The sequence below is a fragment of the Leucopleurus acutus genome (genome assembly GCF_964270905.1).
Source record: "Leucopleurus acutus genome assembly, chromosome: 1".
Taxonomy (NCBI): domain Eukaryota; kingdom Metazoa; phylum Chordata; class Mammalia; order Artiodactyla; family Delphinidae; genus Leucopleurus; species Leucopleurus acutus.
Genome location: NC_139142.1, coordinates 193,838,768 through 193,854,578, shown reverse-complemented (window position 1 = coordinate 193,854,578; position 15,811 = coordinate 193,838,768). Strand labels below are relative to the sequence as shown.

Here is a 15,811-nt window from a genome sequence, read left to right as displayed (position 1 = left end):
AGAGTAGCTGCATGTTACTGGAGGCTGTGAACTATTGTCTAAACTAAAATAGCTCTCTTGACATTGCTAAACTGGCTAAACTTTTCACATGTGGGCCATTGATCTAGGTTTGTAGAAGACAATTTGGAAAAATAAATGATGGGGAGGCGTTTGTCACAATAAATGGTTGGGGAGGCTACTGGCATTTAGGGGACAGTAAGTGAGGTTTTGGAATGTGTCACTAGCTCTATAGTCATTTGTGGTGGTCCTTGTGACTTTAGGTAGATGTAGATTTAGACACAGAGCAAGCATTTGGGCTACTCCTTTAGAGCTCCTAGTGTGGTCTCGCTTAAGCTTTACCTATTGAAATATGTTGTCTTACTATAAACTGCTTCTCTAACCTTGCTCCTTTTAAAAAAAAATTTATCTATTTATTTAATTTATTTTTTTTTTGGCTGCGCTGGGTCTTCGTTGCTGTGCAGGCTTTCTCTTGTTGCGGCGAGCGGGGGCTACTCTTTGTTGCGGTGCACGGGCTTCTCATTTTTATGGCTTCTCTTGTTGCAGAGCACGGGCTCTAGGTGTGCAGGCTTCAGTAGCTGCGGCACGCGAGCTCAGTAGTTGTGGCTCGTGGGCTCTAGAGCGCAGGCTCAGTAGTTGTGGTGCACGGGCTTAGTTGCTCCGCAGCATGTGGGATCCTCCCGAGCGAGGGCTTGAACCCGTGTCCCCTGCACTGGCAGGCGGATTCTTAACCACTGCGCCACCAGGGAAGCCCCTAACCTTGCTCCTTTTTATAAAACTAATTTGGGCACAGTGAGTAGATAAGTTATATTTTCTACAATTTTCATTTCAGGCTAACAAAGAAGGTATTACATAATAGTTGGCATATAACGTAGACATTGGGTCTGAAAGCATAGAGAACCACTGAGTTTTGTGAGGCTGTTTTCCAAAGAAAGGCAGTTAAAATGCAATTACCTGGCAATGGCAATGGACACATCACCAGTGATTAGTCAGTTGGGCTGCAGTGGAACAAAGGGCATTAAATTTGGTGCTGAGGGTATGACTCTAATTCAGAGCAGCCCACCTTTGGGGAACTTCTGTGAGATGGGCCTCTGAAGGAGGGACAGAGGGAATGGAAGGGCAGGCTTTGTGGGGGGGGGGGGGGTTGGGGAAAGGGCTCTGGAGGCCCTTTCATGCCCTACGTGTCTCTCTATACTTCACAGCTTGGCTTGGGAGCGTCCCTCAAAGCTGTGGTTTTTCAGCCTCTCCTAGATCTGGCTGTGCTAAAACACCTTGCTCCACCGTGACAGAAACAAAAAGTTCAAATTTCAGAGGACATTCAGGTCTTATATTTACCTTTTACATCAAGTTTTAAGTGCATTAAAATTGCCGTAGTATTTTTGTAGGCAAACATAGAAACTGAGAGAGAGAATTCTCAGAAATTGTTTGCAAGTCCCAAATGTTACCTAGTCTACCACAACTAACCTTCTCTGCCTTGGAGAGTTTTGGGGAGACTGGCCTGACAATCGCTGTTTGCTCACTAATCACATCTGGATATTCTGTGAAGCCCAGGCAGTGAGACCTCATGGAGAAGTAACAGATTAGGGGACATCAGAATTGCGAGGGGCTCTAGACCTCGTTCTAGTCTAATTGTCTCATTTTTCAAATGAGGAAACAGGACAAGACAGTCACCTGTGTGATGGCCCAGGACCAGGTAAAGGCTGGCTTTACCTAGAAAGAAAATGCCAAGCTTCCAGAACAAACTCAAAGGGCCAAACATATAAGAAACCTCTTTAGAAAGGTTATATTGTCTTTTAAGATAAGATAAATCCTTTGAGATAATATCTGGCTTTCATGGATCGGAGGTGTCACTCAAACCGGCTGGGAAAACAGTAATGAACATACAGTCTGTCCCATTTCCATATCAGGGCAGGGAGAAGGGACAGCCTTGTCAAATAATCAAGTCCAAGTGTTCGCTTCTCGCAGAGTGGAAAGCTCTGGGTGTGCTCTTAACAGGTAGGCTCCAGACTTTGCCAGGCATTTGGCCGTCCAAGCCCGTATTTGTTCTGTCCACTTAGGAACCCAGAGCCTGGCACACTGTGGGTGGCAGATCGACATCTGTTGGAGGTATGTGAGTAGAAGGAAAAAGTTTCCCCCTAGGATTATATTAATATGTTCACTTTACCTTAGAGACTGACAAGACCGCTAGTATGGGGGCCCCTGGAGACAAAACTTTTCATCTCTCCAATTAGAATTGGATGAATTACTTTACAACAATGGTTTGTAAAATTTAGCATGCATAAAAGTCATCTGTGTATGTCTTTAAAATGTATATTCCTTGGCCGTGCTCTTAGGGATTTTGATTCAGGAGGTCAGGTATAGGGCCCGGGAATCAATTCATTCTACAAATTAATTTATTGAGGCCTCGTTATGTGCCAAGCACTGTTAGGGGTTGGGGCACCACAGTAAACAGGCCAGCTTTTACTCTCCAGGGCTTACACGCTAACAAGGGAGACAAACAGAGACAAGTAAATAGACAAACACGCATAGCAATCTGCGTTTCTAACAAGGAGATGGTGACACAGGCAGACCTAAGTCCACATGTTGAGAAACACTGCTTTAGAAATGGAAGTTTTAGCCTGGTGGGTATTTCAATAATTCTGTAACAGGTTAGCCAAGCACTTTCCACAGGACCCAGGGTTTTGAGCCATCACGGCTGTAGGGCAGCGAGGTCCGGAAGTGGCATTGTGCATCCCCGCCTGCCCGCGTGCTGTGGAGGGAGAGAGAGCCGGGTGACAGCCAGCAGGCTCCTCTGAGGATTAGAAGCTGTCTGGCAGTCTTGGCTTTTCCAGACAAGCATGTCTTGGTGCAGGGCAGCTTTGGATAACAGCTGTTGCATCACATATGTCTGGTCTAGAGGTATTTCCATAGCAAAAATGCATATCTCTTACGCTTACCCATGCAGCCTTTAAGTGCCCAGTTAAGCTGTGACTGATGCTTTGCGATGCTCTCTGTTAGGTGTTAGTGTTTAAGAAAGAACTGCCATTGAAGTGAGGACTGTTGAGCCAGACCGCTGCTTCGGATGTGGCTGTTTCGCACTGAGATTCTTGATTTTGTGACAGTCTTTAAAAATTCATATGATGCTCTCACTGTCATGTATACGGAAGTCAAAACCTTACATTGTACACGTAAAACTTTTTATAAATACGATAAACCAATGCTACCTCAATAAATTAAAAAAAAAAAGAAAATTAAAAAAGATTAATGTGATGCTATAGGGTCAGATAACTTCATGAAGTTGCCTGGGCAAAATCCCACACTGCCAGCCAGAGCTGCCAGCTGGAAGCACCTTCTCTTTGTGCAAAGAAGCAAAAGGCACAGATTACCCCGTGTGCGAACTTTGGACGCAGATGCATGGCTATCTTCCCGTGGCTCCGATGGGAAGAACGATCTTACCAGAAGAAGCACGTTACTGGGGAATGTAGATCTCTGGGCAGGCATCCAAATGGTCACAAATCGGGTGCCTGAGCCTTGGGTGGCCCTGCTCCTTGGCCCTGCTGAACTATAATAATTCTACCAACCTTTCCTAAGTGCTTAGAGCTTGGCTCTGTTCACAGAGATTTGTGTGCAAAGAAGAAAGGATGCGTGATCCTTCGCGTTAGAAATTGACTAATGTTACGACCACTGTTGATAGCAGCAGCCCCAGCAGTGATAACGAATTACCAGTTTTAGAAGCGGTCCCTGTACTATCCCTTACTCCTGATCTCTGCCACTCGTGCCAACCCCGCAAGAGAATTTTTACTGTCCTTACTCTGCAGATAAGGAAACTAAGGCTCATCGAAGCGGATGAATGTGGCTAAAAGCTTGGAATGTGGAGACAGTAACCAGGTTTCCGCTCCAGACCCTATGCTACTTGTGTGTATTTGAAGAATTCAGTTCCGCTGTTTATTCATTTATAAATTGATATTACTAGTACCTCCCTCACAAGGTTTACAGGAGGATTGAATGACACAGTAAATATCAAACACTGTAAAGCACTAAGTATAAAACTCTGCCTAGCATATAGTAACCAGTCAATGCATGTTAGTCTCATTGTTATTACTAGTAGTACTAGCATTGTGTGACTTGCAGGATGCCACACAGTTAGTAGGGGCAGATTTCAAACTTAGAGCTGTATTCTGACATCAGATCCCGGGGTTCTCAGTGCTGCAAAATAAATGTCTTCCGAAGCGTTTATGGGGTTTATCAAAAAATGCCTGCTACCTTGACTTAACAAGAAACCTTTCAGGTTGAGTCCTAGAATTGTAATGATGTAGGTAGTATTTCCACTGTGGTCTCTTGGAAGCCCCCCCTGGACTGAGTAGTTCCTTCATCCCAGTTCGTATTGCTGTTAGTACTGATTAGTAAAATAAGAAAAACATAGACTCTCTCGCTAAAACTTATCACTCTATCATCCTTAGATGATATTGTTCTATGTAGCCCCAAAGGCTACAGGAGTAACAGAAAACTGCTAGTTTTTTGTTTTTGTTTTTTAACTAGTCAGTGCTTAGCAAGACTATTTCTTTAACATTGATTGTCATGTAGATTAAGCAAGGGGAATTCATGGACTGAAGTGGATTTTCAAATTGCCTGGACTGTGTGGTGACTTGACAATTTGCGTGGATTGACTTGGAAAAAAAGTGTTGCAGGAATTATACGGTAAAACATTCTCGGGGACCACCTTGGGGAAAAGAGCTCCATGTGTGTCCACACGGCTGCTACCCACGTGATAACTTATCCTAGGAAGGGCTCATAAGATAAAATAATAAACAGCGGTCAAAACAGATCATTCAGGAAGTACTGGAATTACAAAACCAAGCCCTTCGCCAAAAAAATTTTACCATAATTATAAACAGTGAACTTCCTTGGTCCCTTTAAAATAGAGTTTGATTCGGGTAAAGAACGTTATAATAATGAAATGTATTTTTCTCCTTTAAGATTTGTCTTCTAATATGCACAACGGGATCCCTTGGCATTATGGTCAGGATATGGGAACAGGATGTTTTTGGTGATTTTTGTGTCTAATTCTAGTAATTAAAAGAATTTGAAAAAGGATGGATACATGTATATGTATAACTGAATCACTTTGCTGTACACCTGAAACTAACACATCATGGTTAATCAACTATACAAAAAAAATTTTACATTTTCCAAAAGCACTGACTTATACTTACTCCCTAGAGTGATGGGCAACTGAGGACCCCAACCATGATGTAGTAAAGAGTTATTTTCATATGAAAATATGAAACCTTATTGCTGCCACTAGGAATTAACATTGGGGCTGAGAGGGAGGTAGATGACGAGGGAAACTGTGTGGGCAGGAAGGGATGCTGGTGGTCTCTCATCACCCCTCCTCCTCCCCAAACTGCCATTCCTCTTCCCTGAACATGTTGGTACAGAGAAGAAAAGGATCATGATAAGAAGTTCAAAGGACTTCCCTGGCGGTCCAGTGGTTAAGACTCTGCGCTTCCAGTGCAGGGGGCGCAGGTTCGATCCCTGGTCAGGGAACTAAGATCCCATGTACCTTGTGGTGTGGCCAAAAAAAAAAATAGAAGTTCAATTTACCACGTAAGAAACCATGCTTGGCTATTCTAAATAACTTCCGAGTCAAAGAGGAAATCAAAACTGCACTTCCAGAACATTAAAAATTAATGACATGGGAATAGGGCATATAAAAATATGAGAAGCACCCTAAATCATTCTCAGAGGAAAATGTTTAGCCTGACATGCTTTTGAAATTAAAAATAAGTAAACAGGGAATTAAAAATAACTAAACATATTTCATTCAGGAAGCTAGGAAAATAACAACAAACAATGTAGGCAGAAAGGATGAGACAAGTTCTTTCAGTGATTTAGAAACTTTATAAAGTAAACCAAATTAATAAATTCAAAAGCTCATACACTGAAAAGATGAATGAATATACAAATATCTGATTAGTCTAATAAAAAAGAGAGAAAATGTAACATTTGAAATGAGAAAGAAGGTTATATTTTAATATTACAAAATAATTCTATGTAGAGCTTTATGAATTTTAAAGAAATGGGAACCTAGAAAAATAATCCTAAGGTACAACTGGGTGAAAAAAAATTGAAGAGATGAATATTAACATGTGCTAAGAATGGAGGAGATGAGGGGACCCTTCAAGATGGCAGAGGAGTAAGACGCGGAGATCACCTTCCTCCCCACAGATAAATCAAAAATGCATCTACCTGTGGAGCCACTCCTACAGAACACCTACTGGATGCTGGCAGAAGACCTCAGACTTCCCAAAAGGCAAGAAACGCCCCATGTACCTGGGTAGGGCAAAAGAAAAAAGGAAAAACAGAGAAAAAAGAATAGGGACGGGACCTGCCCCTCAGGGAGGGAGCTGTGAAGGAGGAAAGGTTTCCACACACTAGGAAGCCCCTTCGCGGGTGGAGACTGTGGGTGGCGGAGGGGGTAAGCTTCGGAGCCACGGAGGAGAGCACAGCAACAGGGGTGCGGAGGACAAAGCGGAGAGATTCCCGCACAGAGGATTGGTGCCAACCGGCACTCACCAGCCTGAGAGGCTTGTCTGCTCACCTGCTGGGGCAGGCGGGGCTGGGAGCTGAGGCTCGGGCTTTGGAGGTCAGACCCCAGGGAGAGGACTAGGGTTGGCGGCGTGAACACACCCTGAAGGGGGCTAGTGCGCCACAGCTAGCCAGGGGGGAGTCCAGGATAAAGTCTGGACCTGCCTAAGAGGCAAGAGACCATTGTTTCGGGGTGTGCGAGGAGAGGGGATTCAGAGCACCGCCTAAACGAGCGCCAGAGATGGGTGTGAGCCGCAGCTATCAGCGTGGACACCAGAGATGGGCATGAGACGCTAACGCTGCTGGTGTAGCCACCAAGAAGCCTGTGTGCAAGCACAGGTCACTATCCACATCTCACCTCCCGGGAGCCTGTGCAGCCTGCTGCTGCCAGGTTACCCACTCTCACGACTATTATTCAACATAGTTTTGGAAGTTTTAGCCACAGCAATCAGAGAAGAAAAAGAAATAAAAGGAATCCAAATCGGAAAAGAAGAAGTAAAGCTGTCACTGTTTGCAGATGACATGATACTATACACAGAGAATCCTAAAGATGCTACCAGAAAACTACCAGAGCTGATCAATGAATTTGGTAAAGTAGCAGGATACAAAATTAATGCACAGAAATCTCTTGCATACCTATACACTAATGTTGAAAAATCTGAAAGAGAAATTAAGGAAACACTCCCATTTACCACTGCAACAAAAAGAACACTGCAACAAAAAGAATAAAGTACCTAGGAATCAACCTACCTAAGGAGACAAAAGATCTGTATGCAGAAAACTATAAGACACTGATGAAAGAAATTAAAGATGATACAGAGGGAGAGATATACCATGTTCTTGGATTGGAAGAATCAACATTGTGAAAATGACTATACTACCCAAAGCAATCTACAGATTCAATGCAATCCCTATCAAACTACCACTGGCATTTTTCACAGAACTAGAACAAAACATTTTACAATTTGTATGGTAACACAAAAGACCCCGAATAGCCAAAGCAATCTTGAGAAAGAAAAACAGACCTGGAGGAATTAGGCTCCCTGACTTCAGACTATACTACAAAGCTACAGTAATCAAGACAATATGGTACTGGCACAAAAACAGAAATATAGATCAATGGAACAGGATAGAAAGCCCAGAGATAAACCCACGCACATATGGTCACCGTATCTTTGATAAAGGAGGCAGGAATATACATTGGAGAAAAGATGGCCTCTTCAATAAGTGGTGCTGGGAAAACTGGACAGCTACATGTAAAAGAATGAAATTAGAACATTCCCTAACACCATACGCAAAAATAAACTCGAAATGGATTAAAGACCTAAATGTAAGGCCAGACACTATAAAACTCTTAGAGGAAAAGATAGGCAGAACACTCTATGACATACATCACAACAAGATCCTTTTTGACCCACCTCCTAGAGAAATGGAAATAAAAACAAAAATAAACAAATGGAACCTAATGAAACTTAAAAGCTTTTGCACAGCAAAGGAAACCATAAACAAGATGAAAAGACTACCCTCAGAATGGGAGAAAATATTTGCAAATGAAGCAACTGACAAAGGATTAATCTCCAAAATTTATAAGCAGCTCATGCAGCTCAATAACAAAAAAATAAATAACCCAATCCAAAAATGGGCAGAAGACCTAAATAGACATTTCTCCAAAGAAGATATACAGACTGCCAACAAACACATGAAAGGATGCTCAACATCACTAATCATTAGAGAAATGCAAATCAAAACTACAATGAGATATCTCCTCTCACCTCACATGGTCAGAATGGCCACCATCAGAAAATCTACAAACAGGGCTTCCCTGGTGGTGCAGTGGTGGAGAGCCCGCCTGCCGATGCAGGGGACACGGGTTCGTGCCCCGGCCTGGGAAGATGCCACATGCCGTGGAGCGGCTAGGCCTGTGAGCCATGGCTGCTGAGCCTGCGCGTCCAGAGCCTGTGCTCCGCAATGGGAGAGGCCACAACAGTGAGAGGCCCGCGTACCGCAAAAAAAAAAAAAAAATCTACAAACAATAAATGCTGCAGAGGGTGTGGAGAAAAGGGAACCCTCTTGCACTGTTGGTGGGAATGTAAATTGATACAGCCACTATGGAGAACAGTATGGAAGTTCCTTAAAAAACTACAAATAGAACTACCATATGACCCAGCAATCCCACTACTGGGTATATACCCTGAGACAACCATAATTCAAAAAGAGTAAAAGAAGAGAATATACCACAATGTTCATTGCAGCACTATTTACTAGCCAGGACATGAAAGCAACCTAAGCGTCCATCGACAGATGAATGGATAAAGAAGATGTGGCACATATAAACAATGGAATATTACTCAGCCATAAAAAGAAACAAAATTGAGTTATGTGTAGTGAGGTGGATGGACCTAGAGTCTGTCATACAGAGTGAAGTAAGTCGAATGAGAAAAACAAATACTGTGTGCTAACACATACAGTTACATGTTACTATTAGTTACATCCTAACAGTTCGTTAGGATGGCTATTGTCAAAAAGACAAGAAAAAACAAATGTTGGTAAGTTTGTAGAGAAAAGGAAACCTTTGTACACTCTTGGGGGGAATGTAAATTAATACAGCCACAACGGAAACAGTATGGTTGGAGGTTCCTCGAAAATTAAAAGTAGAAATACAATGTGATCTATGAATCCCACTCCTTGGTGATTATCCAAAGGAAATGAAATCAATATTTCAAAGGGATATCTGTACTCCCATGTGAATTCCAGCGTTATTCACAATGGACAAGATTAGGAAACAACCTAAAGTGTCCTTCAACAGAGGAATCAGCCATAAGAAAGAAGGAAATGCTGACATTTGCTACAACACGATGAACCTTGAGGCATTCATTGTGCTGAGTGAAACAAGTTAATCACAAAAAGACAAAAAGGAGTGAGGTGCTGAAAGCAGTCAAATTCATAGACACAGAAAGTAGAATGGCGGTTGCCGGGGCCGGGGGCGGGGGGAAGGAGGGCGGAGAGTTTTTAATGGGTATAGACTTTCAGTTTGGCAAGATGCAAAGAGTTTCGGAGACAGAAAGCGGTGATGGTAGCACAACAACGTGAACGTGGTTCACATCGCTGACCTGCACCCTTAACGGTTCAGAGGGTAAATTTTATGTGTATTTTACCACAACTTGAAAAAAATGGAAAACACAAAAAGAGACGGGACCATGCTTAATTGCTGAACACTTGGAGTTCTCTTCTGAGTCCAACCTCTGATTCTTCACTTCCCAGCTATGTGACCTTGGAGCTGTCACACCCTGCCAAGACCATGAGTCAAAGGGAGAAAGGAGACCACGTCATACTGTTTAAGACGACTGTGTATATAGAAACTCTTCACAGGCTATGTCAGCACCAGGGAAATGTGAGGGAACATACCTCTGTGTCTCTAATAAACGAATTAATTAGAGCAACTGTGTAAAGTGCTTAGGACTGTGCCTGGCGTATGATAAACACTCCATATGTGTCAGCTATTATTATTTTAGAATCCTTCCTGATATAGGACGTAATGAAGCACAGACACTGCTAGCATCTCTGAATTCTCTGCATCCAAACCCATAGGAGATATGACACTCAGGGGGCTCCCCACAGCCCTGAGCAACAATAATTGATTCAGGGGGAAGTCTATCTTATTACAGTGCGGCTCAGTAGCCCCCTGAGGACCAGAAAGTTAATTAGCTTCCCTACCGCCTCCAGGCACTGGCCACGACTCAGCTAATTTAATAAAAGAGTATAATGACCCCAGATTATTTATACTTTCAGTTGTTTACATCAGTTGTGTGGCAAAGTGTGGTACTTCAGGAGAGCAGGGAAATGTAACTGTAATTGACAAAGCTAAGTGATAAGTTGAAAGAACTAAAAATGTATACAAAAGCGTAAGTAGTTAATTTTTGTGGTATACAAGTGTTAATCAAAATAGCTAACAGAACTCTTGTGTTACAAGGGAGCTAGGAAGGCTGGTGACTCTTCTAGCCGTGTGCCAACCAGGCATCACATATCTTGGTCAGACTTATTTTCTGTAAGGTTTAACAGCAATTTACTAGTAACTTAGGTAAGTGAAAGGGAACCCTAAAGGATCAAGCGATGGAGAAATCGAAGAGAATGGAAGAGAATGCTAGAGAGAATTACTTTCTTAAAGTACCTGTAAGTCCATACTGATAATAAATAACAGAGACATACAGATAGACTGACAGACAGAGACAGAGAAAGAGAGATGGAGAGAGAGAGAGAAAAAGGGAAAGGAAAGTTCTGCCTTACAGTAGAATGAAAGGAACTAGTAAACTTAGAAGGAATGATGGAGTCAGAAAATCACTGTTTTGCAACCATCATAATAATAATTCAGGCAAGAATCATCAATGGATGCTAAACTACTAAACGAATGTTTTAGGAGGAACACAATATTTATATAGTCTTAAAGCATCCCCTACAGATATTTATTAACTGCAAAGTAGAGAACAGTCATTTTACAGTGGAGAGACCTGGCAGGTACCACCTTAACCAATAGGCAAGTGGGCATTACTCCTGATCAGATGCACTTGAGAAAGACGGGCATCGCCTCCCCGGAATTCCTGCCCAAAATGCATCGCCTGAATCTAACCATGAGGAAACGTCAGACAAAGCCAAATTAAGAAGTATTCTGCAAAATAAATGGTCTACACTCTTCAAAATATCAATGTCATGAAAAACAAAGGAAGGCTGAGGACATGTTCCAGATTAAAGGGGAATAAACAGGCATGACAACTAAGTGTAATCTGCGATCCTGGACAGGGAAAAAAAATAGCTCCGAAGGATAGTATTGGGACAATTGATGACATTTGAATAGGGTGTATAGATTAAATAATAGTCTTGTGTCAATGTCAAATTTCCTGATTTTGATAACTGGACTGCGATTATGTAAGTGAATATTCTTGTTATCAAAAAATACGCATTGAGGTATTAAGGGGTAAAAAGGGCATGTCTGCAAGGAATTCTCAAATGGTTCTGAAAAAATTATATCTGTAATATACAAATAATGTATGCATGTAATCTTCATTACATTCAACATGTAATATTAAATTGCATACATGGAGAGAAAGAGTGATCAAGCAACTATGTCAGAATGTTAACAATTGGTGAATTTGGGTGAGGGTGTGTGAGAGTTCCTGTTACTAACCTTGTAATTTTTCTTTGTTTGAAATTATTCACAAAAATACAAAGTTAAAAAAAAAAAAAAGCTGGATGAATAAAGGTCCAAGAACCCTTCCAACTCTGAGGGTTTCCCGACTGAAATCCATTAGCAGGTGGTCAGCGCAGCAATAGCCCGGAGCCCTGCCCCCTCCGCTCCCCGCCAGCCCTCCCTAAACCTCGCCCCTGCCCTTCCATCACCACTCCTGCTTCCCCCTCTGTCTCCTTCCCATTTTATAATGTAAGATGATTTCAGACTTCTTGTGAGCTCCTGAGAGGAAGATCCTACATAATTTTAGCCAGAAGAATAAGGAACTCACAAAGGAAATGAAAGCTTGGCTATTTTATCCCTTTTTTTTCATATAATTCACATTTCATCTCTAGCAGACCCTTCATTGCACAGTTAGATACACCTTGAGTTCCCTTCCTTAAAACAACCAAACCAAAACCATCCTGGACTCGCCATCTTCTCCGTCCAGCTTCCGCCCTACCACCTTCCCTTCGCGGCTCCACCTCTAGAAACGTCTGCCTTCCATCTCCGTTTCCTCTCCCCTCACCCTTCCACCCCCTGCAAACTGCCTTCCACGCTCACGCCTCTACTGGAGCTGCTCCTGCCAGACTCGCCAGCCCCCTTCTCATCAGGAAAGCTGAGGGGCAGTTGTCGACCCTCGTTTCATCTACTGGTGGCATTTGCTGCTGTTAACCACTCCTTCTAGAAACACGCCCGTGGCCCTCATGGCCCCGGGTCCTGATTCTTCTCCAACAACTGTGGCTGTTGCTTCCCGGTCTCCACTGCGGGCCCCTCTGACTCTGCCTGTCCCCGAAATGGGGAGGCTCCCGAGCTCCTTCCCAGGCCACTCTGCGTGGCTCCCCCTGTACACCTTCTGACATCCAGGCTGCTATTCCCAGGTGCCTACCTGACACCCTCACTTGGACGTCTCCCCTCATAAGCTCTTCACACTCGGCAGCTCCAAATCTAAACTTTTCACTTCGGCGGGGCTCTCTGCCTCAGAGAGTAGCACCGCGAGGGCTTAGCTGGTGAGCCCAAGCCTGGCGTTCCCCCTCGACTCACCTCTCGACCTGCACACTCACCGGCCAGTCAGTGATTCCTGTCAGTTCCAGCACTTCACCTCCCCTGCTCCACCTCAGGTGAGCCTGACATCCTTCTGACGTTACTACCTCTCCCCACTTAGGCCATACGTGGTCAGGGAACTGGGATTACACCTTATGCTATTCTAGAGCCTAGTGCCATGGTGAGCAGTCATAAATGTCTGTCTAATAAATATATATGAATAAATAAGTGGTGAAATGGGTGGCATCCTTTTAATTTAGTGGAATTTCTTACTCCATCCTTTAAAGACTAAATGTATTTTCTTACATTAATATTTTAACCTCCCCTCCACCTTTTTCCAGAGTACCTACAACGTTTGGGTGCCAATTAAGACGGATGTTTCCTAAGAGAGCTCTTGGGTTCAGGCACTGAGCTGATGAGTTGCTGGGGGCATTATTTACCTCTCGCTCCCTAAACTGTCCCCCCCTCCTGTAATCACTCCATCAAGTTCACACGATCTATGGTGCCTGGAATGATGACACCTCCATATATCAGTTCTCAACCTGCTGGTTGTTGCTTAAGTGCCCAGGTGACGAATGTCCTTCTGCGCCTTCTTGGTGCAGAATGTTTTTTTGTTTGTTTGTTTGTTTGTTTTGCGGTACGTGGGCCTCTCACTGTTGCGGCCTCTCCCGTTACAGAGCACAGGCTCCGGACATGCAGGCTCAGCGACCATGGCTCACGAGCCCAGCCGCTCCGTGGCATGTGGGATCTTCCCAGACCGGGGCACGAACCCGTGTCCCCTGCATCGGCAGGCGGACTCTCAACCACTGCGCTACCAGGGAAGCCCCAGAATATTTTGATTGATTTAACAAAGGTTCTGATTCAGTCAAAGGCTGTGAATGCGTTAGCGGCATGGAGGAACAATGTCCCAGGACTCCAAGCAAGAGTGAAAAAGAAACAGCAAAGGCCAGCAGCTGGGATGGACGCAGGTTTGCTGTTCTACAGTCATTGCCTGTTTTCGGACTTTAGTCCTTTTGAGATGCATGTGTAGAATTTGCAAACTGCTAACCGACAAGGGTTGCAGGTTCATGCTCACCTTTCATCACATTTAATCAGAATCACACTGTCTGTTCCAATGCCCAAGGCTGCAGCTCCCTTCTTGAGAGAAAAATGGCTCTGAAAAAGAAAGTACATTTGTATCACTACCATCTATCTGCTTAAGTCTTGATCATCTTGCAAAACTGAAACTCTGTATCCATTAAACAACAACTCCCCATTCCTCCCTCCCCAGCCCCTGGTGACTACCATTCTACTTTCTATCTCTATGAATCTGACTACTTTAGTGCCTCATGTAAGTGGAACCACACAATAATTATTTTTCTGTGACTGCCTTATTTCACGAGCATAATGTCCTCAAGGTTCATCCATGTTGTAGCATGTCTCGGAATTTCCTTCCTTCTTAATGCTCAATCACATTCATTTTATGTATACACAGCAATCTGTTTTTTCATTCATGCATCAACGGACCCCTGGGTTGCTTCTACCTTTTGGCCATTGTGAATAATGCTGCTATGAACATGGATGTACAAATCTCTCCTTGAGCCTTTGCTTTTATTTTATTTTATTTATTTTTTATTTTTTATTTTTTTTTTTGCGATACGCGGGCCTCTCACTGTTGTGGCCTCTCCCATTGCGGAGCACAGGCTCCGGACGCACAGGCTCAGCGGCCACGGCTCACAGGCCCAGCCGCTCCGTGGCATGTGGGATCTTCCCGGACCGGGGCACGAACCCGTGTCCCCTGCATCAGCAGGCGGACTCCCAACCACTGCATCACCAGGGAAGCCCTGAGCCTCGCTTTTAATTCTTTTGGGTATATATACCCAGAAGTGGAATTGCTGGATCATATGGTAATTCTGTTTTTGAGGAACTGCTCTATTTTCTTCCATAAGGCTGCACCACTTTACTTTCTCACGCACAGTGCACAACTGTTCCAATTTCTCCATACCCTTGTCAATGGTGTTGTTTTCTGTTTTTCGATAATAGTCATTCAAATGGGTGTGGGGCGCTACTTCATTATGATCTTGCTTTGTATTTCTCTAATCGTTAGTGATGTTGTGCATCTTTTCATGTGCTTATTGGCCATTTGTACATCTTCTTTGGAGAAATGTCTATACAAGTTCTTTGCCCTTTTCTGAAGGGGGTTGGTTGGCTTTTTGTTGTTGTTGAATTCGCTTGGGCTTTTGCAAGAAGATAACAAGACCCTGGAAATTATTCAAGAACCTGTTACCCCAACACACAGTAACCTACGCCAATCTCACGTACAAGGCATAAGAACACAGCAACAGCAGCTGTGTACTGTATGGCTCCCAGACTGACATTTTCCTACCCAGAGATTACATTCAGTTTCTCTCGAGTTCAGTGAAATTGTGTGCACTCAAGTAAGAGAAGCTGGCCTGAAATCCAGCACTCTTCATCCCAGAACTCTTCATCCCAGACTCATTGGAGGGGCTGTCTGTTGTGGAGATGACTGTCCAGCCCAGGGTGTGATCAGGAAGGAGGCATCAGTCACTGGCTTGGCAAACAGCGCCCGCGGAAAGGCCGCCCTGACAGGCCACCACTGAATCTTTGTTTGTGATTTTGGTTATTGATTCCGGGGAAGAATCCGAATCTCGATGGCTGTAATCACTGTGCAATCTGGAGAGTGGAGAGGGGCTAACCTCGCCCAGCTGTACTGCATCTGTGAGCAGCCTCTTACTATTAACTACAGATCATTAAGCTTTCCAAAAGGGGAGCTGCTTCCTCAATTTACATCACCAAAGGGCTGCTGACTGGAATTTTAAATGATGGCTCCAGAGTGTACTCTCCTCGAATGCCTGCTTTTGACTCTGAATTCTTTTTCCTTTTTTAAATTATTTTTTATTGCAGTATAGTTGCTTTACAATGTTGTGTGAGTTTCTGCTGTACAGCAAAGTGAATCAGCTACATGTATACATATATCCCCTCTTT

General features: G+C 43.6%; 1 protein-coding gene across 1 annotated transcript in view; it reads right to left on the bottom strand.

The window, feature by feature from the left end:
* The window catches only part of GAD2 (glutamate decarboxylase 2), a gene marked incomplete at both ends in the record, with an annotated part of 65,698 nt that overhangs the window by 27,111 nt on the left and 22,776 nt on the right, over positions 1 to 15,811 (bottom strand). Inside the window, one exon of the mRNA XM_082834669.1 lies at positions 13,902 to 13,981. Within this exon, the coding sequence (XP_082690795.1) occupies positions 13,902 to 13,981 (80 nt within the window). The remainder of the gene's footprint in view (positions 1 to 13,901; positions 13,982 to 15,811) is intronic.